The 27575-nt window shown below is 33.9% G+C and overlaps 4 protein-coding genes across 8 annotated transcripts; all 4 read right to left on the bottom strand.

Annotated features, from left to right (window-relative positions):
• Positions 1–121: 121 nt before the first annotated feature.
• LOC132201127 (receptor-type tyrosine-protein phosphatase C-like) lies at positions 122–6765 on the bottom strand. 2 transcript variants are annotated; one of them, XM_059627056.1, is made up of 26 exons: positions 6637–6765; positions 6473–6583; positions 6230–6412; positions 5512–5899; positions 5370–5443; positions 5038–5316; positions 4858–4986; positions 4675–4788; positions 4487–4624; positions 4115–4242; positions 3881–4064; positions 3562–3828; positions 3367–3510; positions 2996–3162; positions 2777–2941; positions 2581–2715; positions 2390–2530; positions 2212–2336; positions 2014–2149; positions 1853–1954; positions 1654–1783; positions 1390–1598; positions 996–1112; positions 785–933; positions 487–622; positions 122–434 (listed from the first exon to the last, which is right to left on the bottom strand). In XM_059627056.1, exons 1-26 carry the CDS (start codon positions 6704–6706, stop codon positions 360–362), a joined length of 3996 nt encoding a protein of 1331 aa, XP_059483039.1. In that variant the 5' UTR covers positions 6707–6765; the 3' UTR covers positions 122–359. The 2 variants fall into 2 exon arrangements, with proteins under 2 accessions (XP_059483039.1, XP_059483040.1); XM_059627057.1 differs by having other exon boundaries at positions 5059–5316.
• A 119-nt stretch (positions 6766–6884) lies between these two features.
• Positions 6885–13379, bottom strand: LOC132199641 (uncharacterized). Its single transcript, XM_059624521.1, has 26 exons — positions 13296–13379; positions 13137–13244; positions 12886–13071; positions 12205–12595; positions 12060–12148; positions 11708–11992; positions 11513–11659; positions 11337–11465; positions 11148–11285; positions 10789–10919; positions 10553–10736; positions 10226–10498; positions 10008–10166; positions 9753–9922; positions 9536–9700; positions 9347–9481; positions 9143–9283; positions 8953–9077; positions 8757–8892; positions 8608–8697; positions 8419–8548; positions 8160–8368; positions 7868–7981; positions 7665–7813; positions 7427–7562; positions 6885–7370 (listed from the first exon to the last, which is right to left on the bottom strand). Exons 1-26 carry the CDS (start codon positions 13351–13353, stop codon positions 7296–7298), a joined length of 4053 nt encoding a protein of 1350 aa, XP_059480504.1. The 5' UTR covers positions 13354–13379; the 3' UTR covers positions 6885–7295.
• Positions 13380–13694: 315 nt separating this feature from the next.
• Positions 13695–20891, bottom strand: LOC132200097 (receptor-type tyrosine-protein phosphatase kappa-like). Of its 3 annotated transcripts, none has more exons than XM_059625296.1 (25): positions 20762–20891; positions 20615–20713; positions 20306–20488; positions 19970–20235; positions 19777–19910; positions 19649–19716; positions 19281–19586; positions 19109–19219; positions 18906–19031; positions 18475–18612; positions 18047–18181; positions 17349–17486; positions 17151–17300; positions 16888–17087; positions 16590–16754; positions 16404–16538; positions 16145–16285; positions 15792–16052; positions 15636–15737; positions 15453–15579; positions 15185–15393; positions 14931–15044; positions 14727–14875; positions 14392–14527; positions 13695–14100 (listed from the first exon to the last, which is right to left on the bottom strand). In XM_059625296.1, exons 1-25 carry the CDS (start codon positions 20805–20807, stop codon positions 14020–14022), a joined length of 3720 nt encoding a protein of 1239 aa, XP_059481279.1. In that variant the 5' UTR covers positions 20808–20891; the 3' UTR covers positions 13695–14019. The 3 variants fall into 3 exon arrangements, with proteins under 3 accessions (XP_059481279.1, XP_059481280.1, XP_059481281.1); XM_059625297.1 differs by having other exon boundaries at positions 15453–15576; XM_059625298.1 differs by having other exon boundaries at positions 17151–17285.
• A 423-nt stretch (positions 20892–21314) lies between these two features.
• LOC132199929 (receptor-type tyrosine-protein phosphatase C-like) lies at positions 21315–27556 on the bottom strand. Of its 2 annotated transcripts, none has more exons than XM_059625038.1 (25): positions 27474–27556; positions 27336–27413; positions 27092–27268; positions 26634–27021; positions 26404–26501; positions 26017–26349; positions 25860–25964; positions 25660–25782; positions 25475–25609; positions 25292–25422; positions 25050–25230; positions 24735–24998; positions 24535–24672; positions 24304–24473; positions 24085–24249; positions 23873–24007; positions 23679–23819; positions 23362–23622; positions 23202–23303; positions 23014–23146; positions 22748–22956; positions 22329–22442; positions 22132–22277; positions 21950–22085; positions 21315–21891 (listed from the first exon to the last, which is right to left on the bottom strand). In XM_059625038.1, the coding sequence occupies exons 1-25, from the start codon at positions 27532–27534 to the stop codon at positions 21817–21819; spliced, it is 3999 nt and encodes a 1332-aa protein (XP_059481021.1). In that variant the 5' UTR covers positions 27535–27556; the 3' UTR covers positions 21315–21816. The 2 variants fall into 2 exon arrangements, with proteins under 2 accessions (XP_059481021.1, XP_059481022.1); XM_059625039.1 differs by having other exon boundaries at positions 27342–27413.
• Positions 27557–27575: the final 19 nt, after the last annotated feature.

Genomic DNA, 27575 nt, shown 5'->3' with positions numbered 1-27575 from the left:
CGATAAAATAAGGATTTAAATTATCATGTAAACCCTGGCTCATATTTCCTCTTACTATTTTGTTTAGAAAAAATTAAAGGAGAAGTTTCAATTATTTAAAACAACAAATTTCATTATTTTTACACTTTTATTGAAAGCATAAAGTTTTGCTGTGATTACAAATTTAATATATGATTAATTATAAAATGCATAATTATTTAATTAAACCTACACTGAAGCAAAACGATAACAATATAAGCATGATTATAAATAACTTATATTCCAATTCACGTTAAAAAAAAACATACGTACACATTTTTGTGCATTAAACAATTGTAAGATACTTGGTAATTTTTCATTTCACTTGTCCAGAGGATTTATCATTGGAAGTTTCCGTAAGTCTCAAATGACTGCAAATAGGTTATTGCAGATTTAAAAAGAAACTGGTACTGCTCCTATTGAATTTAAAACTTAGAACCAATTTATAATATCTTTTTTGTTGAATACCACAGTTGAAATGAAATTTGGCCTGGAATGCCGCAGCGTCCGCAGAGCCAGTGCAACGTCCACCTGTTGCTCCAGTTTGATTTTTTCCAAAACAAATCCTACGCCAAGGAAAAGTCCAGATGAAGTGACTCCGTCACTAAAATTTAAATAATACCTTCATAATATTTTATTATGTAATTTTATCAATAACATCACCAATAGAAATTTCATTTCGAGTTTCGACACTCAAAATGGCGTTTGATACTATTGAAATAAAAAAAAAAACTAAAGAAGGTTAAAATAGTGTAAAATGTCTTACTGGCAAACTACGACGCTCACACCGCTACCCCTTGACCGCTCTGTTTCTTCCCACAATTCAACCAAACTGCTCGCACCAATGCCACACAGTTGTCCCACAGCCCAATTGCGGGTGCATAGAACGTTTGTAATCACGGGACTTTTACCATTCTAAGTGCCATTAAATATTACATGTAAAATTGCGGGCAACTATAAAAATTAACTTGACTTGCCTCTGAAATTACAATTGTTTTCGATAAACCATATTTTAGCTCAATTTCATTTTGCAGAGAAATATTGAGATCATCACCCAAGTTCAACGCCTCGTCACCTTCTGGCAAATATTGACCCTGTTGAAATATTGAAAATTTTATTTAATGAAGTTTGAAAAATTTATAATATTCTCTCCATTGATATTTTCATTTTAATTTCATGATTTTATAAAAAAAAAAAGCGTTACGATGATTTAATAATATTTTAAAACTTTTCATTAAAATCTCTAATGAATTCTGAAAAATTGTCTGTTGAAATATCAACATTTTAGTGTACTTATTTTCAAAGGCGGATCACATTTTATCAACAAAGGCCAGATTAAATTGTAAATTCAAACTTTTTTTTATAAAATACCTCCATTGGTCCGAACTCATTTAAAACAATTATTTGCCCCACTTTGTGCTGCTGCACCGTACGCCAGAAGTGCTCAACGGTGTTCGAAAGAGGCACCTGAGTAGCAATGAATGGTCTCTTTTTCCGAAAACCGTCCACATAGACTCCGTTGAGGAAAGTTGTCTGAGTCACAGAGCCATATGGAAAAATTTTAACCAGTTGATTGGATGCTGAAAATTTTTAAAATTAAAAAAAGTTATCAAGTTAAAATTATTTTTTTTTTACACGCCACAATATCTGGATATCTGCATATTTTTGCTGGTATATCTGCTTTTTTATTGGCCCGGTTCCACTCTTTGTCGCAAATACTATTAATTTTCTTAAACTGCTTTATAATTTTTGAACCTTTAAACGCCTTCAAAAAAAAAAGGATCATGGTATTGAATGTGGTGTGGCAATAAAAAATCTTAATTGAAATAATTACTGTGAGGGATTCATATTCTGAATGGAAATCTTTGCAGGGAACAGCAAACTGCGGCACAACAAGTGCCTCCAACAGTACCAAGTGCACAAACTCGTATTGTTGCTGACAATGATTTTGAAATTAAACTTTTTGCGAATTAATGCAGCTTTTAACTTTCTCACATGATTATCGACCATATTCGCTCTCTGGCTTCTCATTTTTGTCAAAAGGGCGAGGACGTCGACAATTCCCTCGGCCAAAGCCATGCGGAGACTGGCGTCAATCAAAATTATGGTTCCGGTGCGACCAACGCCAGAACTGATGAATACATTAATTTTTAATTTTATGCCACCAGTTAAATTTTCCAAATAATTATTTGCCTGCAATGGACGACAATTGGAGTCTCTGTTTTCATTTTGATCAGTTTGTGCGCAAATTGAGCGACTGATTGAGTATAAATTGGAACGCCATGGTCAGGCCAGGTGGTGTAATGCATTTGAGTGATCTAGTAATAATTTAATTAATCCTTATTCGATAAATTTTATTTTCTATTTTTACTGTTCGATTAGCATTTTCAGACGAAATAATGAAAGTGCGCACGACGAAATCGGAAAATACTTCTTCCTGGGTGTTATTTATATCAACATTTCCGTGTTTCGTTGTTTGTTTCACATCCGGCCAGTATTTTACGCATTTGGACTAATTAAAAATTTAATTAAGCAGCATTTGAAAAAAATATGGGGAAAAACCTTTTCATTTTCAACAAGATTTGCAACCATTACGATAACGCTCACGTTTTCCTGCCAGACCATCCGCCAGAAATCGTTCACGGTTTGCGGTTTCGATCCTTGCGTTGCAATGTACGCATGAGGTCGCTTGTAACCCTTTTTTATATAAGCCAAAGTTTTATTAAAATAATTATTCAGGAATATTTCAAAAATTTACGTCAATATAGTTTGCATTTATGTAGTCTGAATGGTCATCTCCTGGCAGAAAAGAGAGTTGAACACGGGTAGCATCGTAGGCGGCCAAATTTGCGTACCGATTCTTTTTCTTGTTGGCAGGATCAACGCCAACTGACCATGTCTGTGTTTGACCCTGTGGGAATTGCTAAAAAAGAAAATCAGTGAAATAAAAATTTAAATAATAACAAATATCTCCGACTTCATGCTGTTTTTTCAGCAGATCCGTTGTTATGGCATTTTCAATGTATTTTTCAAGTTCGGCAACTCCCACAATTTTACTGAAAGGGTCATTCTGGCGTGCGAAATATGACTTTCGAGTTGCTGACCTTTCAGGCATAGGCAACAAGTCGAGCTCAACAGCTTTTCCTGTATGGAAAAAATTATATTTAAATGCATTAATTTTAAATTATTTTAATTGTGCGGTGGGAAAATGACGTAAGATTTAATTGTAAAATGCATTTTTCAATATTGCCATTTTTATTAGTTTGTTTCACCAATTTAAATATCTGAAAATGCTGCTAGGCTCTTGATAAGATAATTTTTCGCTGAGAAAATTTACACAAACTTTACCTTCTGGTGGTGAGTTCTGGTTTATAAGCACTTGATTTGTATTTTTTGCATGTTTACGTCGTCTCCAGAAAAACACCGTTGCAAGCACAGCAATTAAAACCACAGACGCACTTACTGCGCCAATCACAAAGTGACCTCCAGCTTCTAATCATCAAAAATTATTGTCAAATGCACTTAACAATTTAATTCACTCACGTTCCAAAGGCCCAGGATTGCTAAATTCAATCAAAAAGACACTGTCGTCTTCTCCAGATAACTTAATTGCGTAGCTTGTTTTTATTTTGAATTCAAAAGATTGAAAGTGGGTATGCATCAAGTCCAAACCGATGCTTTCTTCTAATAATTTTGTCTCGCCAGTAGAAATAATTAAGCTCTGCACGCGGCACACATTTTCCTGGTTCGGTCCAATTTTCTTCCAACTGATCACTGAATCATTCACTGTAATGCTGAGACTCTGATTGCCTAATAAATTACACCGTTTGATCATAATTTTTGAAATAAATTTGAATATTACTCAAAGGAATACAACTCTTGGTGGTGAAATTTGTAAAATAGGTGTTCGGCAAATATTGACCATCTTGTTCAATGATTTCCACTGTATAAGTATAAATTGAACTTGGATCTAGACCTTTTATCCACACCTCAGCTGGATTATTTTTAGAGATGTTCAGTGTAAGGAATTCCTCGGGAGCATTGGCCTGAAACGAAAAGCTTTTTTAGAGTTACTAAGTAAACTTTGTACATATACCTTCTTATATTTGATCTTGGCATAGCCAAATTCATCTCCTAGTAAGTTAAAGCTCTCTTCAAAATTCAGTGCAACTTTGAACGCCTCGATTTGCATTGGTGTAGGGAATTTTTTCAACGTTAGTAGTTCTAAAATAAAATTGCGTTATGAATTATTATTTTGAAGCAGGAAATGAAAGAAATCCACATGCAAAAGTTACAATTTTATTCAGTTTTTAAAAATTCATGCTTTTAAATTTGCAGATTATAACACCTCTCTACCTTTCTCTGATTCACACTGAATGATAATAATTTTTACCTGATTTATATGCAAGTGCTATGTGGATTTATTTAAAAAAAATTTAGTACACATTAAATAAAGAAATTATCAAACTTTTTAAGCAAAATGGTCTTTTATATCCCGACTTGCAGCCTTCTGGACATTCTGCCGAATGCACACTGTAACTGCCGTTTTTGCATTTTCCTTCATTATACAAATTGCAATCAGATCCGTAGTACTTTCGCATGCACCCTAAATTGAATTGGGTCACTAAATATCTTAATAATTTTTTAGAAATTTACTTGACTCGCATTTTGTACCATTATGACCAGATGTGCAAAAGCACCCAATGCTGTCGCAGGTCTTTATTCCAGAGCATTCACTACTTCCTACAACTCTGCACAAGTCCAATGTTGCTGGGATTTCAGGATTATAAAAACGTAAAAAATTATAAAAATATTGATTAATTTGAAAAAAAAAAGTACTCTTTGAATCATAAGTGAGTGGGCCAGGAGATTTAATCTTATCATTTATGACACTAACAGTTTTAGATTCAGTTTTCAGCATCATACACGAGACTGAAGATTTACTGTTAGATTTCCAGAGCACAGGGCCTGGAAAATAAATGTTGATTGAGGTTAAAATCTATTTTGATTTTTCTTTACCTGGTGTGCAAAAATAGATACCTCCAATCAAAGACAACTGATCGCCGGATTTAATTTCTATTAGGTGTTCTCCAATATCCAAAATTTTAGTTTGGATTCGATAAGTCTTCCAGATGACGTTGCTAATTAACTCGTACTTTGTGTCATTTACTCTCACCGTAAGAGGGATGTTGCCTGTTTTGTATATTACATCAAAGCAGATCGATTGACTTTGATTGAGATGAACAATTTTTGACATGATCGCTGTTTGATGTTGCATTTTTTGCTTTAAATAAGAATCTGAAATTTAAAATTATATCTTTTTCTTTTTAAAATAAATAATTCATCCCTACACTCATGCAGCTTGTAAATCCCGCGGTCTGCGTATGTACGCGCTGCTATATATGAAACGCTTTGACTTAGTCGTCTTTTTAGATTATATCATGTAATGAAATTTTAAAAATCATAAAAAAAACGCAATGAATGAAATAATACCCATTGCTATTCCATTTCATGATAACATCGCTAAGTGACTTGACTTCAATTGCATGTGCTGAATCGTTTTCCAAGTTGTAGTCTATTGTAATGTGTAACCACTGTTCGCCTTTCCTTGTGAAGTCATAGTTTAGACCGATGTCAGTTAAAATTTCACATTCTGAAGGATTTTTCTTTGGTATTTTTGAGCAGTATCGCAAACGTGATTGGTAAGGATTCCAACCGTCCAGCACAATACTGTATCCAGTTTCTAAATTTTCATTTCCAGAGATCAACAACTGGGCGGTATGTAATGCTAAAATTGATAAGTTGATCTTGCCGGAGGACTTAATTTTGTTTGGGAAACGTCTATGGGTAAAAGAGCCATCTGTGAAAACTGCTGGCAAACCTGTAAACAGTTAATTTTTTTTTTTAAATCTGCCTCAGAGAACTAATTTGTTTTAAATATTCCCCACTGACCTATTGTGAATTTTCAACATTCTGTTTAATTTTTCAATGCTTCTTTTTATTTAAAAATAACAGAGGTGCTTTGATAAGGGATTCTCAAACGAAATGGTATTTTAATGTTAAAGAGTTCTTTTGTTTGCATAATCAGTAAAAAGTCCTTCTTTTAAAACGAGCTATTATACAAAATATGCAAAATATAAAACATTTTTTCATAGTAGCTTTAAGAATCAATGTAGATCTGCTACGTTAATTTTATAAATTTAAAACTCACGGTTCCATCTTAAATCGGATATTGCCTCAAAGGTATCTGTCGAGTCGATGTTGTTCAGTAACTGAAATTCCTCTTTACTCCACGTATTGCATCCTTCAGTAATGACAAGGTCACAGTCATATTGTTGCAAATTTGAATGCTGACCTAGAGAGTCAAGCCTTTCCACATTGAGGTTAAGTTCCTCTAATTTGATTATATTATTAGATCAAAAAAACTGTAAACCATTTTGGATTTATTTATTACCATTTTTGCTTATTTTTTTAAGTTCCTGAATGAAAGCTACTGTGCTATTCGTGTCATTTGTATAGCATGCACTAGTACCACTTTTATGATTCTTGATAAAATACAAATCAGCTGGTAGGGAAAATAATTTTATAATTATTATGAGGTACATGGTTAGAAAATACCTTGTGCTCCAGCTTCCAATATGAAAAAGAGCAAAACTAAGCAGCATCCAAGCATGCTAGTCAGCTTCATATTTCTCCTGCTTCTCAAAGTACATGAATAAATGTGGCGAATGGAATTATACTGACCAATAATAATACTCTCGTCTGTGCTAGCAGGAACTTATTTAACCGCAATCAACTTTGATATCAACGAAAAAACAGTAGGAAAATGGACATAACAAATTTTCAATTTTTTTTATGCATAATTTAATTATTCATTTAATTTTTACAATAATTCATGTAAAATTATTATCAATCAATTTTTAATTGTGGAAATAAGTTGGAAAATGAGCAAAATAATAAAATATTCAAGGTGGAACTTAACAAACTCATACATATTGTTTATGCCACGTACATGGAAAACAAATAACAATAAATTATACTTCCTATTTCAGAGCTTTAAATTGCAGGTTTTAAACGTTCTTGAATTTATTTTTTTTTATGAAATAAGTGATTAATCAATCAATTTGCACACTTTTGCCACCGTAAAAGATAGGGGTTGTCAAATTTGTTGGTTTTATTTTTTTATTGATATTTACAATATATTTACACACTGTTCCTCTAACAATAAGATAAACGGCAGAATAAAATGGTGTTGGTGGTTTATGATTCACAATGATTCATTGGAAATTCCCATATGTATCGAACGCCTGCAGATAGGTTATCGCCGCTTTCAAAAGTAGCTCGTACTGCTCCTGAAAAAATCATTACATTAACTTTTTATTTAAAATACGCAAACGTTATGGTATACAAGCGTTGCTATAAATTTTGGCCGCGACTGCCGCAGAGTACGCAGGGCCAAGGCAGCATCCACGTGTTGTTCCAGTTTAATTTTTTCCAAAACAAAACCCAGTCCAAGGAAAAGACCGCTCGAAGAAACCCCGTCACTAAAGCATAAATTTAATTAAAATTTTTTATTTATCTTACAATATATTAGTAATAATAATAATGAGAAATTATAATATTAATATAAATTAAAATTCACTCACTGGCAAACGACTACATTCACACCAAAGCCTCTGCGACGCTCGGTTTCCTCCCATAACTCCACAAGTCCAGTCACACCAAGGCCGCAAAGTTGACCTACAGCCCAGTTACTGCAGCATATGGCGTGTGTAATTGTTGGTGAGCCTCCACACTGATTTAAATTTTGATTGTTTAAGCCATATTTTTCGCTACTTCGTCTTCATACCACAGACAAGGCTATTTTCTTGACCCAGCAGTCCTTTAGCTCATATTGCGATTGCAGATAAATTGTGAGGTCACCAAAAGCCAATGTCTCGCCAGTTTCAGGAAGATAGTGTCCCTTTTTCAGTGGTAAAAATTTTATGAATATCTTATGTCAAAATAGTTTACATAATTTTAAAACGTTTTTTGAATGAACTTTTGTTGAAATGATTAAATAAAAATCGCGAATTTCGTGTCAATGAAATAAAAAATGATTCAAAAGGGAAGAAAAATTAATTTAAAACCATCCATGATACCTCGATTGGTCCTAGTTCGTTGAGAACGATTATTTGCTCCGCTTTGTGCTGCTGCACCGTCCGCCAGAAGTGCTCAACAGTGCCCGGAAGAGGCACTTGGGTTGCAATGAATTGTCTCTTTTTCCGAAAACCGTCCACATAGACTCCGTTTAAGAAAGTGGTCTTAGTCACGGAACCGTACGGGAAAATTTTAACCAGTTGATTGGAAGCTAACAAACGTTTGACAGAAATTAAAATTTAAAAAAAAAAATTTAATTACATGCTACAATGTCTGGGTATCTGCACACGTCTTCCTCTATTTCGGCATTCTTGTTCGCCCGGTTCCATTCTTTTTCGCATATTTCATTCAGCTTCTCAAACTCTCTTGCAATTTGCTTGCTGATGAGCGCCTATGGGATCAATTTTTCAAAACTTTGAATAAAAATAAAATTTTAATTATTTTATATACATTTTGAGATTGGAAGATTTTGCACGGAATAGAAAACTGCGGCACAATGAGGGTCTCCAAAAGCACCAAGTGCACAAACTCATATTGTTGCTGAAAATATTATTAAAAATTCACATTTTTTATAATGGCACGCGAATTTGTCGTCTTACTTGGTTGTCGACCATATTGGCTCGCTGGTTTCTCATTTTGGTCAAAAGGGCGAGCACGTCGACAATTCCCTCGGCCGCTGCCATGCGGAGACTGGCGTCAATCAAAATTATAGTCCCAGTGCGACCAACGCCAGCACTTCATCCAAAAAAATTGAAATCAACAAACAATAAAAGCATAAACTGGAAATAATTTTACCTGCAGTGAACTGTAATCGGCGATTCGGTTTTTATTTCTAACAGTTTTCTAGCATATGCGGCGACCGATTGGGGATAAAGAGGGACGCCGTGGTCAGGCCAGGTCGTGTAGTGCATCTGAGTGACCTGTAATTTATTCAAAGTAAAATTTCAAAAATCTGCATAAGAAATTCCACTAATTATCTATTTACAATTCGGCTGGTGTCATCGGACGATATTGCCAAGGTACGAATAACAAAGTCGGCAAACATCTCTTCATGAGTGTTATTAATCAAAATATTCCCATACTTCGAAGACTGCTTAATATCAGGCCAATACTTTTCACATTTTGACTAAAAAAGATGTTCTTTTTTAATGAAAAAAAAAAAAAAAACATTTAATGATTGAGGCAATACCTTTCCGTTTTCGATGAGATTAGCGACCATTATGATAACACTGGTCTTTTCCTTCCAAACCATCCGCCAGAAATCGGCCACAGTTTGAGGTTTTGGTCCTTGTGTTGCAATGTACGCTCGCGGTCGTTTGTAGCCCTGAATAACATATTTTTTCTTAACTTTGAAAGAAGAATTTTTTTAAATTTTTACATCAATGTAGTTTGCATTGATATAATCTGAATGCTCATCTCCCGGTAGCAAAGGCAGTTGAACTCTGGTCGAATCGTAGGCGGCCAAATTTGCGTACCGATTCTTTTTCTTGTTGGCAGGATCAACGCCAACTGTCCACGGCTGCGTTTGGCCTCGTGGAAAGAGCTACCAATAATTTGAGGATAGAAAAATAATATATTATTAAAGTCATTCTGACCTCATGTTGCTTCTTTAGTAGATCCAATTTTTTTGCATTTTCAATGTAGTCCTCGAGCTCTGTAACTCGCACAACTCTACTAAAAGGATCATCTGTGCTTGCGAAAAACGATTTTCGCGCAGAAGATCTCTCAGGTGCGGGCAATAAGTCCAATTCGACGGCAGTGTTCGCTGCGAAATAATTGAATATAATTTACTATTTTTATCATTTTTTTTTTAATGCTATCGGAGGTTATGAATTTGATTTCATCTTTACTTTCAGGTTGTAAGCACTCTTCAACCAGTCTTTGGTTGGCACTGTTGACCCTCCTCTTGCCCCGTCTCCACATTAATAGAAGGGCGATCAAAATAATCAAAAGAATCATAACCACTAGAGCGCTGATTGCAATTACCATAAAGTCAGTGTCCTCAACCTCTGCTTAAAAATAGGAAATAAATCAAATTATGAAATTTGACTTTCCTGCATTCGCTCACGCTCTTGTGGAGAAGGGTCGAAATATTCAAACTGAAATGAGCTACCGTCGTACCCTTCCAGCTGAATGAAATAATTTTTGTCTTTATCAAACGCAAACGTGACTTGGTTCATGGCAGAATCAAGATTTCGACCGCCAACGAGTTCAGTCAACAAATTTTCGTGGCCAGAAGAAATTTTCAGTAATTTTAAGTGACACAAATCATCTTTTCGTGAGTCGATTATTTTCCAGGTAACTGTTGAACTCTTAACATCAATAAGAAAGCTATCATTACCTGTAAGAATAAGTTTGAACATTTTTCATAATCTCATTGGGGCATATTATTTACCCAAAGGAACGCATTTTTCTGTTTTGAAAGTCCCTTTTTGAACTTCAGGATTGAACTGTCCATCTTTTTCCATGACGATAACTTCGTAAATATATTCCGTGTTATCTTGCAAGTTCTCTATCCACACCTCTTGTGGAACTTCTTTGGTCACATTCACTTTGATAAAAATGTTTGCAGAATCAGCCTAGAGTAAGAGTCAAAGCTAAATAAATGTTGCGGATATCATTTCGTATCACTTTTCTATAGTTGAGCTCGGCGTGGCCAAAGAAATCATTTTTCATGGTCAAAATGCTGTCTTCAAAATCCAGCAAAACTTTATATGTTTTTACTTCTTTTGGGCTTGGAAGGTTGTGCAAAGACAGGAGCACTGGAAAGAGTAAAGATGGAAATTCAATTTCAAAATTGACAAAATTGTATTTTATTAATTCTGTCTTAAATAGTTCCAGGCAAAACTGATATGTAATAATTATTTGTTCATGCACAGCGTATTTTTCTTTTAAATTTAAAAGTTATAAAAAAATATAAATAATTATTCTCATATTTAAAGTTGCTGATGCATAGTTGTAAATTTTGTTATTTGAACTCTGAAACACACCATCGGTGCAATATGGAGCTCTATACTTGCTCTCGCAGCCCTGTAGACAGCCTGGAGAATGTGTGTTGTAATCTTCATTTTTGCAATGCCTTACAGTATAGTAGAAGCAATTTGGGCCATAGAAGTTTGTTGAGCACTCTATATAATTCATTCATGATTATTAGCCTAATAAAAGGTAAATATACTTACTCTTTGTGCATGTTTCCTTATCACCCAATTCAGTTTTGTAGCCAGACAAGCAAAAACATGTTTTTGAATTGCAAGCCCCAGTTTTGTAACAATCAAGATCACCAAAAGCATTACACAAAACCCGAGGATCTATTTGAGTGATTTAAAATTTGAAACGATTGGAAAATAGATATTACCTTGGTAAATAGCACTCAAAGCTCTCGACTCTGTACTCGCCGACCCATAGTATGAGCCAGAGTCACTGCCACTCTTGGTTTTCAAATCACTTCCTACTACCTGGCAAGCCCTAGAAATGCCACCATTTAATTTCCAAAGCGTGGGTCCTGGAAAAATCCATTATTTTCCCTAAATATCTCAATAATGTGCATTACCTGGATTGCAAAAATAAACGCCGCCGATTAAATTATCTTGACCTCCGACCTGTATTACAATTTTGTGCGTTCCTACGTCAAGATGTTGTGTTTCTATCCGCCAGGACAGCCATGTTTTTCCGTCTATGGAATTTTCAAATGATTTGTATTCAGCATCATCTACCTTTACTATTAATGGCTGAAGAGTAGCGATGTAAATAATGTCAAAACAAATGGTTTGAGCCTCATGAATTTGAAAACTGCTCTCCATTGTGGCTGCATTATGATTTGGCTGTAAATATTGGTCTGAAAAAGGGCGATGCATCGATTTAAAATGAATTGCCTCTTGGAGGTGAATTAAGTTGATAATTACAGGAGTGGATCTTATAGATTGCATTCATGTCATTGTGTGATCGCAATGCTAAATATCCATTATTAATTATTGGAGTTGAATATGATGCGCTGAAATGCAAACATAAAAATGATTTGTTTAAGCGACACAAAACGATTAAAAATACCTTGTATCTTCCCATTGTAAAATCACTCTATCTTCATGCATGACACGAATATACTTGGATCTAAGACTTAAATTGTATTCAATTGTCACTAATGCCCACTGCTGCCCTTCTTTTGTGACATTCAAGTAATCGGCAGTTTTTGACAAATTTCTACAAGTTGGGTACGTATTTTCGAAGACTTGGGGGCAGTAGCGAATACATGCTCTCCTAACTGGTAGCCATCCATCTAGCACAATATTGTATCCTTTCTTCAAGTCTTTGTCATCAGAAATCAACAACTGGATATTATCTGTGGCCAAAACTGCTAGATGAAACTTGGAACTTTGACCCATTATGTACTCCAATAGTTGATAGGTGTAACTATAACCATTTGTGATGATGCTCTGCAAACCTTAAAGTATTTTTTTCTTTAGTGAATATTTAAAATACCTATTGTTAACATTATTTTATGGTCTTCAATGAAAATAAAATTTCATAAAAATTAGAAAAGTCAATTTAAATTGAAGCAAGAATTTAATCGCACCGCGTGGCCTAAATAATGATAATAATTAGTAATCCGTTTTAATTTTTAATTGCTGCTTAATTTTGATAGCGCAGTTTACTGAAGAATGAAGAGAGTCTAATAATTAACTGTTTCGGAAATAATATACCCAAAAAAGAAGGAACAAAATTGTAGCTTACGGTTCCATCTGATGTCTGTTATTGGCTTAAAGTCATCTCTTGGTAGATTATATTTTTTAAATAACCAGTTTAATTTCCACTTATTGCACTTATCATTTACTAGGTCGCAGTCATTATTAATCTGCTTGATTGGGTTTCCTTGCATGTCCAAACTTTCCAGTCGTTGGTTTTTTAGCCAATTGTAGGCTAGAACGGCATCATATGGATCAACTTTAAGTTTGGTGCTTTTAAAAATGAAATTTAAATTTTACTCATGTTTCCGTTTAGTTGTTGAACAAAAGCGACTGCTTCGTTTGTAGTATTTGTCAAGCATGATGCTTGTTTAGGATGTTGGTAATTCTTGACAAAATATAAGTAACCTATAATTAAGTAATAAAAAGGTTGAAAAACATTAATGTTTTTAAACGTACCTCTTGCTTGTGCGCTCAGTAGAACCAGAGTTGTTAAGAAACACCCAAGCGACTTCATTTCTTAACCACCTCACACACTATGACAATAATTAGAGCTCTGACCAAGAGATTCAAAGCCGCAATTTTTACCACACATCATCTGCGGATGCCACAACGTGCGTCCTGTGACCTAATCATATCATAATAATTGAGCCGCCACTTTTTAACATAAATTAAGTCATTACTTAAAACTTTTCTGGAACCTTTGAATTCGTATTTATTTTATTATATACTATTTTTACTTTAAAATATATAAGAAATAAGACTTTTGATATAAACATAAGTTGAGTAAATTTTAATTATTTTTTATTTATAATAGAAGATGCGTATAATATTATTATAATAAAGATATAATTATATTTTACCATCTTTATTTGTATTACAATATTATAATAATTTACATTTTATTAAATACTGCAGAGAATTGGTTCAAAATTAATAACCATAATTACAATTCGTGTCTATTACATTTCTTTGATAGTTTTTTAAATATTGGTAATACATACACAGCAGGATAGCAAAATTTATCTTGATAACTAAATAATAGTTCCTTAGTTACACTGTTTTAAAATAAAAATGCACATTTGGGCAGATTTAACTGAAAACAAAAGAGCATTTTTTTTTTTCATTTAAAGTTAATAAGAAAATTAAAAAACTAGCACTAATCCTGTTTGAATTATCATTATTAAGACAATTTAAAATTCCCATATGTGTCAAAAGATAAAAGGTACATGTAGGCCGCGTTGTAGAGAGCTTCAAACTGGAGCTGAAATATTAGAGAAAATTGTGACAAATTTTAGTGACTCCTTGTTTTTATTTTCGGAAATTCTCTCCCAATGTGACTTTTGCGGGTTTTTTTTGTATGACTTAATTGTTGCGAGAGAATAAATTAATTTAATTGAATTACTAATTGAATTAAAGAAAGTTACAAAGATATGTAGATTGAAAATATTGTATCGAATCGGTTCAAAATAATTTTACATTCGAAAGAGGGGGAATTTGAAAGCATTTTTCGTCTCATTGATGTGTGGCATGAAATAAATTAATAGCAATTTACTTGGTTCAATATGAACAGTGGCCTGGACTTTCTCAGTGTTCTCACTGCCAAGGCAACATCCACTTGTTGTTCCAGTTTGATTTTCTCAATGACAAAGCCGATTCCAAGAAATAATCCACACGCCGTCACGCCATCACTGCAAAAGAGGCAGTTAATTACCAAAAACAAATTTAAGCGTTGCCAATATTTGAACTTCAAAATCATTCAAAATATTCAAATTAACCAAAATTGACACATTATTTTACGTTTTTCGTGAGCAAAGGTGTTAAAAAAAATAGGGGCGTAGATACTGAAAATGCTTTAAAGAATAATATATTCTGAAGAAAATTACTTACCTGCAAACTACTGCAGTCAATTCACCACGTTTAGAAGTTTTCAATTCAGCCCAAAGATTTATCAGTAAATTGACCTTTGGCGCAACACACTCTTGAGCGTCCCAACCAAACAAGCTAATCACAGAGACGACTTTGCTGCTCCCGTGAGCCTACATAGATAATTACTTTTAATTTTTATTTACTGAGCAGACTGATTTCTTTTACCCCGAATGTTTTTATTGTGTTTATTTGGAAATTATCATCTTCCTGAGTGCGATCGAAGACAACCTCGAGGTCACCAAACACAAATTTTCGGTCAACAGTTGGTAGAAAAACTCCCTGCAATATTGTTAATTTAAAAATTAATAATATATTATTATAATTTTGATCAAAATGAGATAGTAAAAGAAATTAAGTGTTTGAATGTTCTAGCTTGTAAATTTGGTAAATTTATATTTTTTATCACTTCTTGTTCTTACGTCCGAGATATGTGGCTCGTTCAAAATGATGATTTGCTCCACGTTGTACTGATGGATCATTCGCCAAAAATGGGCCACCGTGTTCTCCATTGGCACCTGCGTGGCGATGAACTGCTTTTTTTGTTGGTAACCGTCTACGAAAACGGCGTTCACAAAACTCATTTCTGTAACGTGTCCGTACGGAAAGAGACGGACTAGGTATGCTGACGCTGAATCATTTTTATTTATTAAAATATAAACTTTTTTTGAAAGAAAAAAAATGCAGTACAGCTAATTATGTCAGGGTATCTACACTTTTCGGCTTGAATTTCCGCCTGCTTTTCAGCTCTCATCCAATCTCTCTGACAAACTGCGCCTAACCGTTCGTAATACTCTTGCAGCTTGTCAAAATCCTGCTTGTAAAAAAAGAATACTCTAGAATTAAAATTTTTTTAATTAATGAGAAAAGTACCATCAAAAATGAATATTCTGTGGCGAATTGAGAGCAAGGGATGGTGAGTTTTGGAATTGCAATTGCTTCCAACAAAACCAGATGGACGAACTCGTATTGGTTCTGCAAATTTAATGAAACTCTTTTTATTTAATTTTTAATTCATATTTCAATTACGAGATTGTCCACCAAGTTGGCCCTTTGAGATCGCATTTTTGCAAAAATTTTGACCACATCAACGAAACCCTCCTGCAAGGCCATTCGCAAACACGCGTCAATCAAAATGACTGCGCCTGTGCGCCCAACTCCAGCACTGCAATGGACCGTGACGGGCCCCTTAGATTTGTGCTGCATCATTTTTTCAACAAAAATTAGCATCGATTGCGGATACAGAGGTACGTCGTGGTCAGGCCAATTTGTAAAATGCAAATGCTGGATCTGGAATTTAAAAACATATTATTTTAATTTTATTTCTCTTCAAGCTGCACTGTGCGATAAGAGTTTCTGTTTTAAAACTCGCGGTTTCTTACCAATCTGTTTTCTTGACCGCTGGAAATAGATAAAGTTCGAACAACAAACTCGGCATGTATTTCCTCCTCGGCGTTGTTCACCACAACACCAGCAAATTGCTTGCTTTGGAACACGTCCGGCCAGTACTTCTCGCATTTTATCTAAACCGCAAAGCTCGATTGTTAATTTTTAATTAAAAAATAATTTTTAAATAAAATTTTCAAATTTCTATATGTAATGAGAATATTAGATAAGAATTAAAATTAAAAAAAAAAATACTTTTCCGTCTTCCTCTAAATTGGTGACCATGACGATTTGCGTCACTTTCTCTTGCCAGATCATTCGCCAAAAATCGTTAACCGTCTGCGCCTTTGGACCTTGCGTGGCAATGTAGGCTTTGGGCCGGCGGTGGTCCTGATATAAAATTTTATTCCACTACCTTATTAAATTTACATGTTATTTTACGTCAATGAAGTTTGCGTTAATATAATCCGAGTATTCATCGCCAGGCAGCAGTGAAAGAACAACGCGTGAGGTGTCATAGGCTGCTAAATTTCCATAACGGTTCTTCTTCCTATTTTGAGCACTTGTTCCAATGGTCCAAGCTTGTGTTTGACCTCTTGGGAAACGCTTTAAAAGATGGAATAAATTTTTTATAGGGAGATTGCTGTCAGTCATTAAACTACTATTAAATAAAATTAATGTGTGAATAATTTATTTAATGAATTAATAAGAGTTTATTTAAAATGTAAGTTATTTTTACCTCAAACTGACTTTTCAAAAGACCAGATGACAAAGCAGATTCAAAATAAAAATCAAATTCAGTAACAGCAACTGCAGAATTGTCTTGATGATCTAATTGTCTTTCAACTGAAACATTTCGACTTGAAATTATCGATCGGTGTTGTTCAGAGACTTCGTCAAGTTGATGCTCATCAAGTGCTTCCATTGCAAATGCTAAATCTTTTCCAAGAAAGAAAAACGGTCAGAATATTCTAAAAAAGTCGCCTCCATAGCAACACCAACCCTGGTCGCTAGTTTGAGTTTCGATTTCCTCTTTGGTCATCCTACGACGTCTTAATTTAGCGTAAGCGAAGAAAACGACAATTCCAAGAAGTATAATGAGTGTAATAGGCATCATATATGAAAACACGCTGTAATCTGTGAAATGAACACCTTCACTATAATATATTGCCTGTATATTGGTCACAGAAATTTCATTACTATTGATGCATTCTGGTTCTTTGTATCCATCCATGCAGCCATTAATACATTTCCCATAGGTTTTGTCAACTTCGTCATCCTTGCAAAATCTTTCAACGACATTTTCGCAATTGAGTCCATATTTCTTTTTGACGCATTCTGAATGAAATATTAATATTATTTTAAGGGGTTATTACGTGGTTTTACTGAAACTGTGTGAGCAAAACTTGGCTTCATAATGAATGGAATACATACCAAAATTTGGACTTTTAATTGAGATATTATTTTTCAATGATGCAATAATTTATCTTTTTGTGTCTCAAAAAATCAAAAACATTATTAAAACCCGGAAATTAGGGCAAACAGAGCAACATAATTGGTCTGGATCGCTATTTCGCCCAATAAGATGAAATTTTGACTCATTGAAAATTAACTTCCTAATTAACAGTAAAAATTTTGGTATGTATTCCATCTTTTAAAGCCAAGTTTTTGCAGTGCCAATAAAACCATATAAAAACCTTTAAAAAAATGAACCCTGAAACTGCCATACGTTTTACAACACAAAAACAAAGACACTACTCTAAAATAATTAGAATAGAAAAACTCACGCACACTATCAAAAATTTGCAAAATATTGATAGTTTAAAATAAAACTATTATACTGTAGTATTTATAAAAACAATAATAACTTTCATTACATATTTATAAATGACTCAAACCTTTGCACTCTGGCTCCATGAAACCAACCTTACAGCCTTCCAAACACGTTCCATCTGTTCTATTTATTTTATTGTCTTTGCAAAAGCTCATTGTCACAAAGGAGCAGTTTTCTCCATAATATTTTCCAGTACATTCTGAAAAACAAATTTTGTTTCAGCTGCGGTAGAAATGTTTTTGAAATCATAACATTTTAAAATAACCTGAATAATTAAATTTCCATAATCAGATTGTTTGTTTCTGTAAATGCACATTTTGAGTCTCTCGCAATCCCTTTAGCCTGAATCTTTGTCTTTCTTATTTCAAGTTAAATGTGTGTAATGTATTTTATACATTTCTGGTTTTAATTATAGTAGTTTATTTGAAATTATTCAGTCCGTTGTGTTTCCAAAATTAGTTTAGCAAGCAAATGTTTCAATTCGTAGCTCACCGTGAGTGCAATCAGGTGGCAAGTACCCAATGTCACAGCCGTCTGAGCAATAGCCATTTGCTCCATTCACGTTATTTTCCTTGCAAAATCGGTTTGACTCTGATGTGCAATTTGGTCCATAAGATTTGCCGCTGCATACTAAAAATAAAGAAAATTGTATCAATAAAGTGAACAGAAATTGCCTGCAAACTTTCGCATCTGAATATTTTGGCTCAGGTCGAGTGTCTCATTTAAGAACGGAACATGTTCCAGGGAGGTGCATAATATAAAAATTTCAAAGACCCATAAAAATTTATTCCTTTTTGTACTGATTTTGTTGGATTTGCAAAATATCAAATTGAATAATAATGAATTTTAAATAAGTAGTTTAGTCACAATTTTACTAGTATAAATGAAGATCTTATGTTGTTTGAACGTTTGTAAATACTAACCCTGATTGCAGTCAGTGCCACTGTACCCTGGCAAGCATGACCAACTGCTGTCAGAAAAAGCTTTCAGTCCAGAACAGCTTTTATTGATCAAATTCGTGCAAAACGATTCACTCAATTTTGCTAATTCTGGAACAAATAATAATAGTGAAACACAATTGTATCGTAATAGCATTTTCTATTATGAAATAAAAAGTTATACATACTTTTCTCTAGAAAATAATGGGCTTGATTGAAATTTCCATTATTGTACGTGGAGAGCGATAACTGTTGACAAAAAGTGAATTTTGTGCTATTTGGTTTGACAACCAAATCACCTGGAAAGAAAATTTATTTCACAATTTGAATTTAAAGTTAAATTTATTCCAAACTTCTCACCAGTTGAGCAAAACCTGATTCCCCCAATTACTAGGCCCTTTTTGAGCGCAGTGATTGTCAAGTTGTATGTCCCTGGCAGCGTGTTGTTCCACATAAATTTTCCAACTTTCCATTCGCTCATTAAGGCACTTTTAATCGTTTGGTTGAAGAAAATTGCAGTTTGTTTGCTAATTTCAAGTTTAAAAATTTCATTCGTCTCATCATGATCAAGATCTTTTATAAAGTAGACAACATCAACACAAAGATCTTCTGTGGCATTTATTAACCTCCTTAATTGAGAGCCTTGATTGCTTTGAAGTGTTTGATCTGTAAAGATGAAAAGTTTTTTTTGCTATTAATTTTTACCTGTGAAGATTGGACAAAATTACATTTTTGTAGCCGAAATACGCCATTTACTTGTGTTGTTTTTACTCCAAAATACCAACCATTGGTATTGCTATAAATTCCCAAAATGTTTTTTTATTATTATTTAATGATACAGTTTCCGTTTCCATACCCATCATTTATTCCATTAGCTTTCATCAAAACAGATTTGTTACTTTCAACCGAAATATTAATTATTTTACTGAATGAAAGGAAGTGCACTGCAAATAAAGCCCAATTCTTGCCCTTGAACAAAAAGCTTTTGTCCTGTTTAAACAGAGATCAAAATCTTACTTTGAGCAACCAGAAATTTATATGACTTTTACCGTAACTTTTTTATATTGTACATTGCAAGTGGAATGATCTTCGTTATCCTTTGGTGACAAATGGGAGCAATATCTTATTGAACTTTTTTTTCCTTTCCACCCATCTATAACAATGCTGTAACCTTCATCAAATGTCGGTGTTTTTGAAAATCCAAATTGTACACTTTCGCTGGCTAAAATTGAGAAATGGGCTGAGAAATTACTAGATTTTCCAAAACTCTTGATTTCAGAAAAACTTTTATTTTTGGTGTAGATTGGCTGAAAATCTGCAATCATATTGAATCAGCAAAAATTAGGAGTAGTGTGGAATAGTGTTTTAATAAAAACAAAGGGTACCATGCCAGCGGTAGTCAATAACAGGAGGGAGCTCGTCTTGACCATTTTGTAGGTTACTCTTATTTTCGAATGTTCCAATATCCCAATTTTTGCATCCATTGCTTTTTACCAAATTGCAGTCATATAATTTCATATCAGGTTGCTTTCCACGTGAATCCAAAAATTCAACATTTGGTTCAAAGTCTGAAAATTCGAACACGAATTTTTTCACATATTATAATTTATTTTCATCAAAATCGTCGTTAATTAATCAACATGTTATTTATTATAATATATAAAGCTTGAATGTTGAAGAACACAACCAAATACCTGCTGGATTGGATGCAACAAACGCAACCGTTTCGTCCGTTCTGTCTGTTATGCAGGCGAGAATTCTTTCATTAGACTTCAGAGTAATTACCAGAGCATCTGCAAAAAAATATAAACGGATGCCTTTTTTAGATTGGTACTCACTACCTTGCATCGACGAGAGGTAAAGTAAAATGAAGAGGGTTTTAAACATTGTGTATCTTGCGAGATGTATCAATTTCAGAATTCAACTTGTATGCCTGCTGGAGAACGTTGATATTTCAAATGCCATTTTTCCTGGTTTAGCGATAGGTCTTATCGGTGAAAAAAGTAACTTTAGAAGTGATTCGTCATTACCATAAAAAACACTTTGCTCAACAATTTGTAAGCCAAGTAAAATGGATAAAATATCTCTATTTGATATTTGATCCCAAATTTATTTTCATAGTTTTATTTTATATATAAAAAAATATTAAAAATGTGGTTCTCTTTTTAAAACTTTGACGATTTTTTTCCTTTTTTTTTTATTTCAAAGTGGGAAACACAACATTGAAAATATTCTCTAGACAACTAATCTAATTAGATAATGCGTGATTCTGTAAATCCTTAGATAATTAATGTTTGCCACCCGCTGCACCTCACTGTATTGCACGTTGCATAATGTTTCTTAAAAGGCAGACAGTGTTACTGACAACGAGAATCAAAATTCAGTGCTTCAAAATTTTACTTTATTGTTTTTTATTCCTGATTACAAAGCTAAAACATAACGGAGACATTTTCCCTTGCTTTGATTTCGTCTGAAATCGAATTGGGGAATAAAACAATTAATATTTGAATGTTTATAAAGTTCGTCTAAAATTTTGAAATTTTACCTATTTGTATAGTAAAAACATCAAAATTTAAATTCAGAAAAATATGCAATATTGAAAACTCAATTGTGTAGAACTTTCAACTTACATCTTACAATTAAAAGGTTAATTAAAATCAAGATTCACAAGTTATAAAAATATTATTTCGCTTAGTATAGTGGTATTTAATAATGCTATATACAATTCTTTAAGCTATAACAAGAGTGATAATTTTAAGCGTTATTATTATTTTGTTTTTAAAATTATCTTTCCTTTACCAAATAATGTGAATCTGCATTTGCACTCAAATTGAACATTATTACTAGAACACTATGATAGCAAAGCTCGAAAGTGTATAATTCAGAGTCTTAATTACTAGTTAAAATTCCCGTATGTGTCAAATGTTTGAAGGTAGGCTCGCGCAGCTTCAAAAAGCATCTCATACTGAACCTAAAAAAAGTTAAATTGTATTTGAAAATAAATTTTAAAAAAGCGAAATTATTGTTACAATATTTGATATAAACGCGGGTCTTGATTTTCGCAGCGTACGTAGAGCAAGTGCAGCATCTACTTGGTGCTCCAGTTTCATCTTCTCCAGCAAAAATCCAATGCCAAGATAGATTCCGCACGCAGTCGCGCCATCACTTTAAATTTAAAATTAGAAGTAATTTGTTCCAAATTTCAACTCACTGGCACATGATGAGCGTCATGCTTGTGGTGGCTCTGCTCATTTCTTCCCACAACTCAACAAGTGTCTCCGTACTTGGGCATTTCAAAGCGCCTACATTCCAATCTTTGCAAAAATGCATGTATACCATTTTTTCCTCCTGTTGACCCTGGAGATATCATTTTTGTATATCCCGTGATTTTTATCTTATTATGTTTACCGCATGAATTTTAATAGACTGCAGGCATCCATTATTTCTTTCTTCTGCCGCTACTGATATTATTTTCAGCTCATCAAAAGTTAAACTTGTTTGTTCTGTTGGTATGTATGATCCCTGAAATACAAATTATTTTAGCTACTCAAAATTTTAACATAAATATTGCATTCTTAAAACACTGTAATAAGGCTTTAACTGGAATAATGAAGTTTACATTAATTCTAATAATGCTCAATTTAAATGTTCTTTTTCCAAGATTTTGTTTTGCTTTTTCCTTTATGATTTATTAATTTTTTATATTGACATTAATCGTGAGATTCAGAAAATTCAGAGCTTTAAGATGAAATTACTGAATTTGATACAAGCGGCAAAAACTACAATTTAAGCGATTATTGAAGGTTGCTATTTTAATGAATTCATACGTCCGTGGCGTGTGACTCGTTGAGCACGACTATCTGCTGAACGTTGAATTGATGCACCATGCGCCAAAAATCCGCCACCGTGTCCTGCATGGGCACCTGCGTGGCAATGAACTGCTTTTCTTTCTGATAGCCGTCCACAAACACGGCATTCACAAAACTCATTTTGGTAACGCTTCCGTAGGGAAAGAGACGCACATACCTTGATGGAGCTGCTTGCAAAATAAAAGCCACAATATATTTAAAGATACAAATAAAATTAACACTACAGCCTAATATTTGTGGTTGACGACATTTTTCCATTTCAACTGCGGCGACCTGTTTCTCCGCTCGTTTCCAATCATTGTTACAAATTTCGTTCAGTTTTGTAAAACTTTCAGTGAGCTTCTGTTTGTTGGATTTCTTAAGATAGGATTTTTTTATTTATGTAATTTATTTTGGCTATTTGAAAATTTACCATGAGAACGGCGAATTCAGCTTCAAATTCGGAGCATGGAAAATCCAACTTAGGAAAAGCGATCGCTTCCAAAAGAACCAAATGCGCAAATTCATATTGCTTCTGTGTTAGTGAAATGAGAATTTAAAAAAAAATTTCTTTGAATAAAATCATTTTCTACCAAATTATCAACTAAATTAGCACGCTGTGAGCGCATTTGGCCAAAAATTTTGAAGACGTCAACGAAACCATGTTTGCGAGCCATTAGAAGAGAAGCATGGATCAAAATCACTGTGCCCGTTCGACCAACACCGGCACTGCAGTGAACTGCGATCGGACCTTGCGATTGGTGTTGTATCATTTTCTCAACAAAAATTGCCATGGTTTGCGGATAGAGAGGCACGTCGTGATCAGGCCAGGTTGTGAAATGCAATTGTTGCACCTTGCGAATGATTCATTTATTTTTATTTATAAAATTTTATTTTATTTGGGTTTTACCAGTTTGTTTTTATCGCTGTAAGAAACAGAAAGCGTTCGAACCACAAAGTGCGCGTGAATTTTTTCCTCCAGATTGTTAACGCTAAATCCGGCGAATTTTTTGCTTTTTCCGGGGTCTGGCCAGTATTTCTCGCACTTTATCTAACCACAGATTTCCGTCGATTCGTTAGTGTGATTATTATTATTGTAAATACTTTTCCGCTCTCCTCAATATTCGTCACCATTACGATCTGAGTAACTTTTTCTTGCCAAATCATGCACCAAAAGTCATTAACAGTTTGAGTTTTTGGCCCCTGCGTAGCTATGTAAGCATTGGGTCGCTGAAAACCCTAAAAAAATACATAAGTTTGAGAGAAAAAGTAGTCAATGCAGTTACAAAATTTGGATATTTCAAATTAAATATTACATCAACGTAATTAGCATTTATATAATCTGCATTTTCGTCATGAGGATCGTGTTTAAGAATGATTCTGGTGGAGTCGTATGCGGCCAAATTTGCGTATCGGTTCTTTTTCTTATTAGCCGGTTTTGTACCAACAACCCAGGACTGCGTTTGACCTCGAGGATGATGCTATCAAACCATTTTTTTTTTTAATAACTAGATAAATATAAATTTAAGATTTACCTCAAATTGTTGCTTCAGAGTTCCAGAATCAATAGTGGACTCCAAATACTGCTCAAACTCTGTAATTTTTATCGCGGAGGAATTGAATGGTGTCGTTTCATTACATTTTGGCCCCTCTTGAGGGCAGTTTTCAATTAAATCGGGATTGGTTTGTGATTCGTGAGTTGAAGCTGTAAAAATAATTAATATAGTGAAAAATCTAGTTACTGTATTATTGAATTGAAATCTTACAAACGCTTGGAATGACATTCGATCTTTTCATTTTATTCCTCACTGCACAGAGAGCAAGTAAAGTTCCCGTTAATACTAAAACTCCGATTGTGATTGGCCACCAGATTTCACTGGCTTTTGATAACCGCAAGTCAAGAGCTGTCAAAAGTTGTAGTTTGACTATCAAAATTAAATATTCAAAATGAAATTGGGTTTCTTGCCTGTATTTGGGATATAAGTATAATTTATTACGCTTGAATCTTCTGCAAAAATTGATATTTGGTATTCAGCATTTGCTGTTAAATTCTTAATATCTCTTTTAAGCTCATAGTTAGTGATAATTTCTGTCCACGCTACTTCTGAATTATTTCTGGTGATCTTCAGGTGAGTCAATTTACACGGATCAGCCAAAGTCTGATTATCAGCTTTGAATCTAACGTGGACAGTGAACGGTTCGGCAACTTTAATTTCCACGCTTCTGTTATCTAGAAATATTAATGATAGTTTAACATTTTATTTCCTTCTCTCAATTGAACCAATTGGCTGGCAGAGCTTGGTGGTAAACTGAATGTCTTTCAAATTTTTGTCATTAAACTGTTCATCCATTTCGTAGAGCACAAGTCTTAAATTGTATACGGTATTTTTCTCCAAGCCATCAATATAGACTAACTGAACCAAGGGATTTTTGTAGTCAACAGAAGTGTGCCAAGATTCCGACTGAGGGTTTTAATAACATGAATTAAAAAAAATTGAAATTGGATGGAATAAATTGTCTTGCTTTGTTTCTCTTAATTTGTATTGCAATTCTGCTGAAGGAAGAGTCATTTTTTGTAAGTTTCCACATATCAAGACTAATTTTAGTAGGTCCAATATCAATGGCAGATAGCTCTGGATTTATTTGACGAATTCCTACAATACAAAAATTTATATGCAGGATTATGAAATAATTAATGAAACTCACTGTCAAGGCAATGCAGCCTTCTGTACCCAGGCAAACAACCTCTGCTGCACGATCCATTATAATTGATTTCATCTCCCTCGCAGGACTTATTTGATTTAAATGAACAATTCCAACCGTACTTTTTGGCTGCACAACCTAAAATTATTCTTTAGTTCCTTTAAAAAAATAAACAATTAGCGACCAACCATTTTTACAAAAATGACCGCTGAATGAGGGGAAACATGCGCATTCTTCGTTGCCGTCGCACGCCTTGAGACCAACGCAAGATGCAAAACCAATATATTGGCAAATCTTATTATTCGATGTTACTGAATGGGAAATTTTTAGTAAAAATTGCAAAAAGCTAGACCACATTATTTAAGTAGAAGATTTGTTCTTGATTTACCTTCCACCAGTTTTTTGTGACTTCCTTCCCTGCTTTTGGAGGTTCCCATGGGAGAGAAAATGTCACAGGACTGAATATCATGCTTAGGCTTGATATTAAGATCACCTTTTAAGAATAATGTTGGTTAAATGCAACGCGAATGAATAATAAATTATACCCTTTGTATCTTTCGCACAAAATCTGATCCCGCCAATCGTCAGTTTAGTGTCGAGAAATGTTAATTCAATGACGTCCCCACTCTGAATACGATTTTCAGATGTGAATCTTACTTTTTTCCATTCATTCTTTTTGCCGTTGAACTTTCCGTTTCCTATAAATATTGGAGAGTTTTGGCGCGATACTGTCATTGAAAACACTTCTTTGTTGCGTATGAATTTTTCATCACTGGACAACCAGAAAATAACGTCCACGCAAATGGGCAAAGTGCCTCTGATATTTTTTACTGATGTTCTAATTTTTGAAAACTTTTTACTCGGCATTAGAACTTTATCTATTTAAAAATATAATTTAATTTGGCGTGAATTAAATTTTGAATTAATATTACATTGGTGAAACTTAAGTTTTCCATTTCCTTGAAAAATCCCAGCTGCTAAGTTCAAAGTCACGGCATATTCGTAGTTCTTAGCTTCGACATTTAGATAGCTGAAAAAATATTCATTAACAAATATGTTTATAAATATTAGTGCCAAAGTATTTAAAAAGATACATAATTGCACAAAGCATCCGTCGAATTACTTTTAATTCCTGATAAATACTCAGTAAAAGTGAACATACTCTTTTTGCGTTATTTTTGCTTGGAAAAAACTTGTCAGGTTGCCTACGTTCACCGAGACCATTTGTTGTGTCTTCCGATATTCCAATGTGACAGGAATCCACACATTTCCATTTTTCAATAAAGGCATATTGTCAATGTTTGTTAATTCTTCACATTGTCCACTTCCGGTGACTGGAAACGGTTTGCAATATCGAATTGACGATCTGTGTCGGTCGCCCCATCCATCCAACACGATGATGTATCCCTCTTCGTGTTTTTCGCTGTTCGACATTAGAAATTGGGCACTAGACGATGCCAAAACGGAAAAACGAAGTCGTGCGTCCTCTGAACTTTTAAATGAGGCGGCCCTTATGAGTTCATCTTTATTGTTAGTAATGATAGGAATATCTACCAATTGGAAAATATTTTTAAATTATTGATAAAATTAATTCTTATTTGTATATTCATTGATTTTTACCGATTAGGCGGAAATCATCAACTGGTGGGTATAAATCATATCCATTCTGTATATTTGGGGTCAAGTACGTCCCTTCGATATTCCAAGATTCGCAGCCGTTTTCGACAACCAGATTACAATCGTGCCCTGCTAGTATAAGGGGATATCCATTGGAATCCAAAAGATCTTTATCAGAGCCTGTCCAGTGAAAATTAAATAATATTTAATCTTTAAACTTCGCAAAGAAGGCGATAGTGGACAAGACCTTTACCGTTAATTTCATCAGTAAGACAAACTTCTACATATTGGCCGTTTTTTATTGCAATCAAATATCCCTGAGCGCCTATTAGTTGGGTAAAATGAAAAGCCGTCATCAAAATTTGCAAAAGTGAAAATTTCATACCATTTTTCGAACCACACGTGAAGAAAACCAACAAGAAAATTATCTTCCCCAATTTCATCATGTTCACTACTTAAATATTTGTGTCGGAATGCTCAATTTATA

This window comes from Neocloeon triangulifer, unplaced genomic scaffold (genome assembly GCF_031216515.1).
Source record: "Neocloeon triangulifer isolate White Clay Creek 2 clone unplaced genomic scaffold, ASM3121651v1 ptg000014l, whole genome shotgun sequence".
Classification (NCBI taxonomy): Eukaryota; Metazoa; Arthropoda; class Insecta; order Ephemeroptera; family Baetidae; genus Neocloeon; species Neocloeon triangulifer.
This window is presented reverse-complemented; position numbering and strand designations above follow the sequence as displayed.

Excerpts from the sequence above, each read along its gene's own strand:
- LOC132201127 (XM_059627056.1), bottom strand. The coding sequence starts at position 6,706 with ATGAAGCTGACTAGCATGCTTGGATGCTGCTTAGTTTTGCTCTTTTTC. Across the intron at positions 2,942-2,995 it reads TGCTGAAAAAACAGCATGAA|CAATTCCCACAGGGTCAAAC; the intron begins GTCGGAGATATT and ends TTTCTTTTTTAG. Across the intron at positions 2,337-2,389 it reads CTGAAAATGCTAATCGAACA|ATCACTCAAATGCATTACAC; the intron begins GTAAAAATAGAA and ends AATTATTACTAG.
- LOC132199641 (XM_059624521.1), bottom strand. The coding sequence starts at position 13,353 with ATGAAGTCGCTTGGGTGTTTCTTAACAACTCTGGTTCTACTGAGCGCA. Across the intron at positions 9,482-9,535 it reads TCAATGCAAACTACATTGAT|GGCTACAAACGACCGCGAGC; the intron begins GTAAAAATTTAA and ends TATGTTATTCAG. Across the intron at positions 7,563-7,664 it reads GTGAATGTAGTCGTTTGCCA|TGACGGGGTTTCTTCGAGCG; the intron begins GTGAGTGAATTT and ends TTTATGCTTTAG.
- LOC132200097 (XM_059625296.1), bottom strand. The coding sequence starts at position 20,807 with ATGTTTAAAACCCTCTTCATTTTACTTTACCTCTCGTCGATGCAAG. Across the intron at positions 17,088-17,150 it reads AACTCAAACTAGCGACCAGG|ATTTAGCATTTGCAATGGAA; the intron begins GTTGGTGTTGCT and ends TTCTTGGAAAAG. Across the intron at positions 16,053-16,144 it reads GCGGTCAAGAAAACAGATTG|ATCCAGCATTTGCATTTTAC; the intron begins GTAAGAAACCGC and ends TTTAAATTCCAG.
- LOC132199929 (XM_059625038.1), bottom strand. The coding sequence starts at position 27,534 with ATGATGAAATTGGGGAAGATAATTTTCTTGTTGGTTTTCTTCACGTGT. Across the intron at positions 27,269-27,335 it reads TGATGAAATTAACGGTAAAG|GCTCTGATAAAGATCTTTTG; the intron begins GTCTTGTCCACT and ends TTCACTGGACAG. Across the intron at positions 23,147-23,201 it reads CTGAATTCGCCGTTCTCATG|AAATCCAACAAACAGAAGCT; the intron begins GTAAATTTTCAA and ends TCCTATCTTAAG.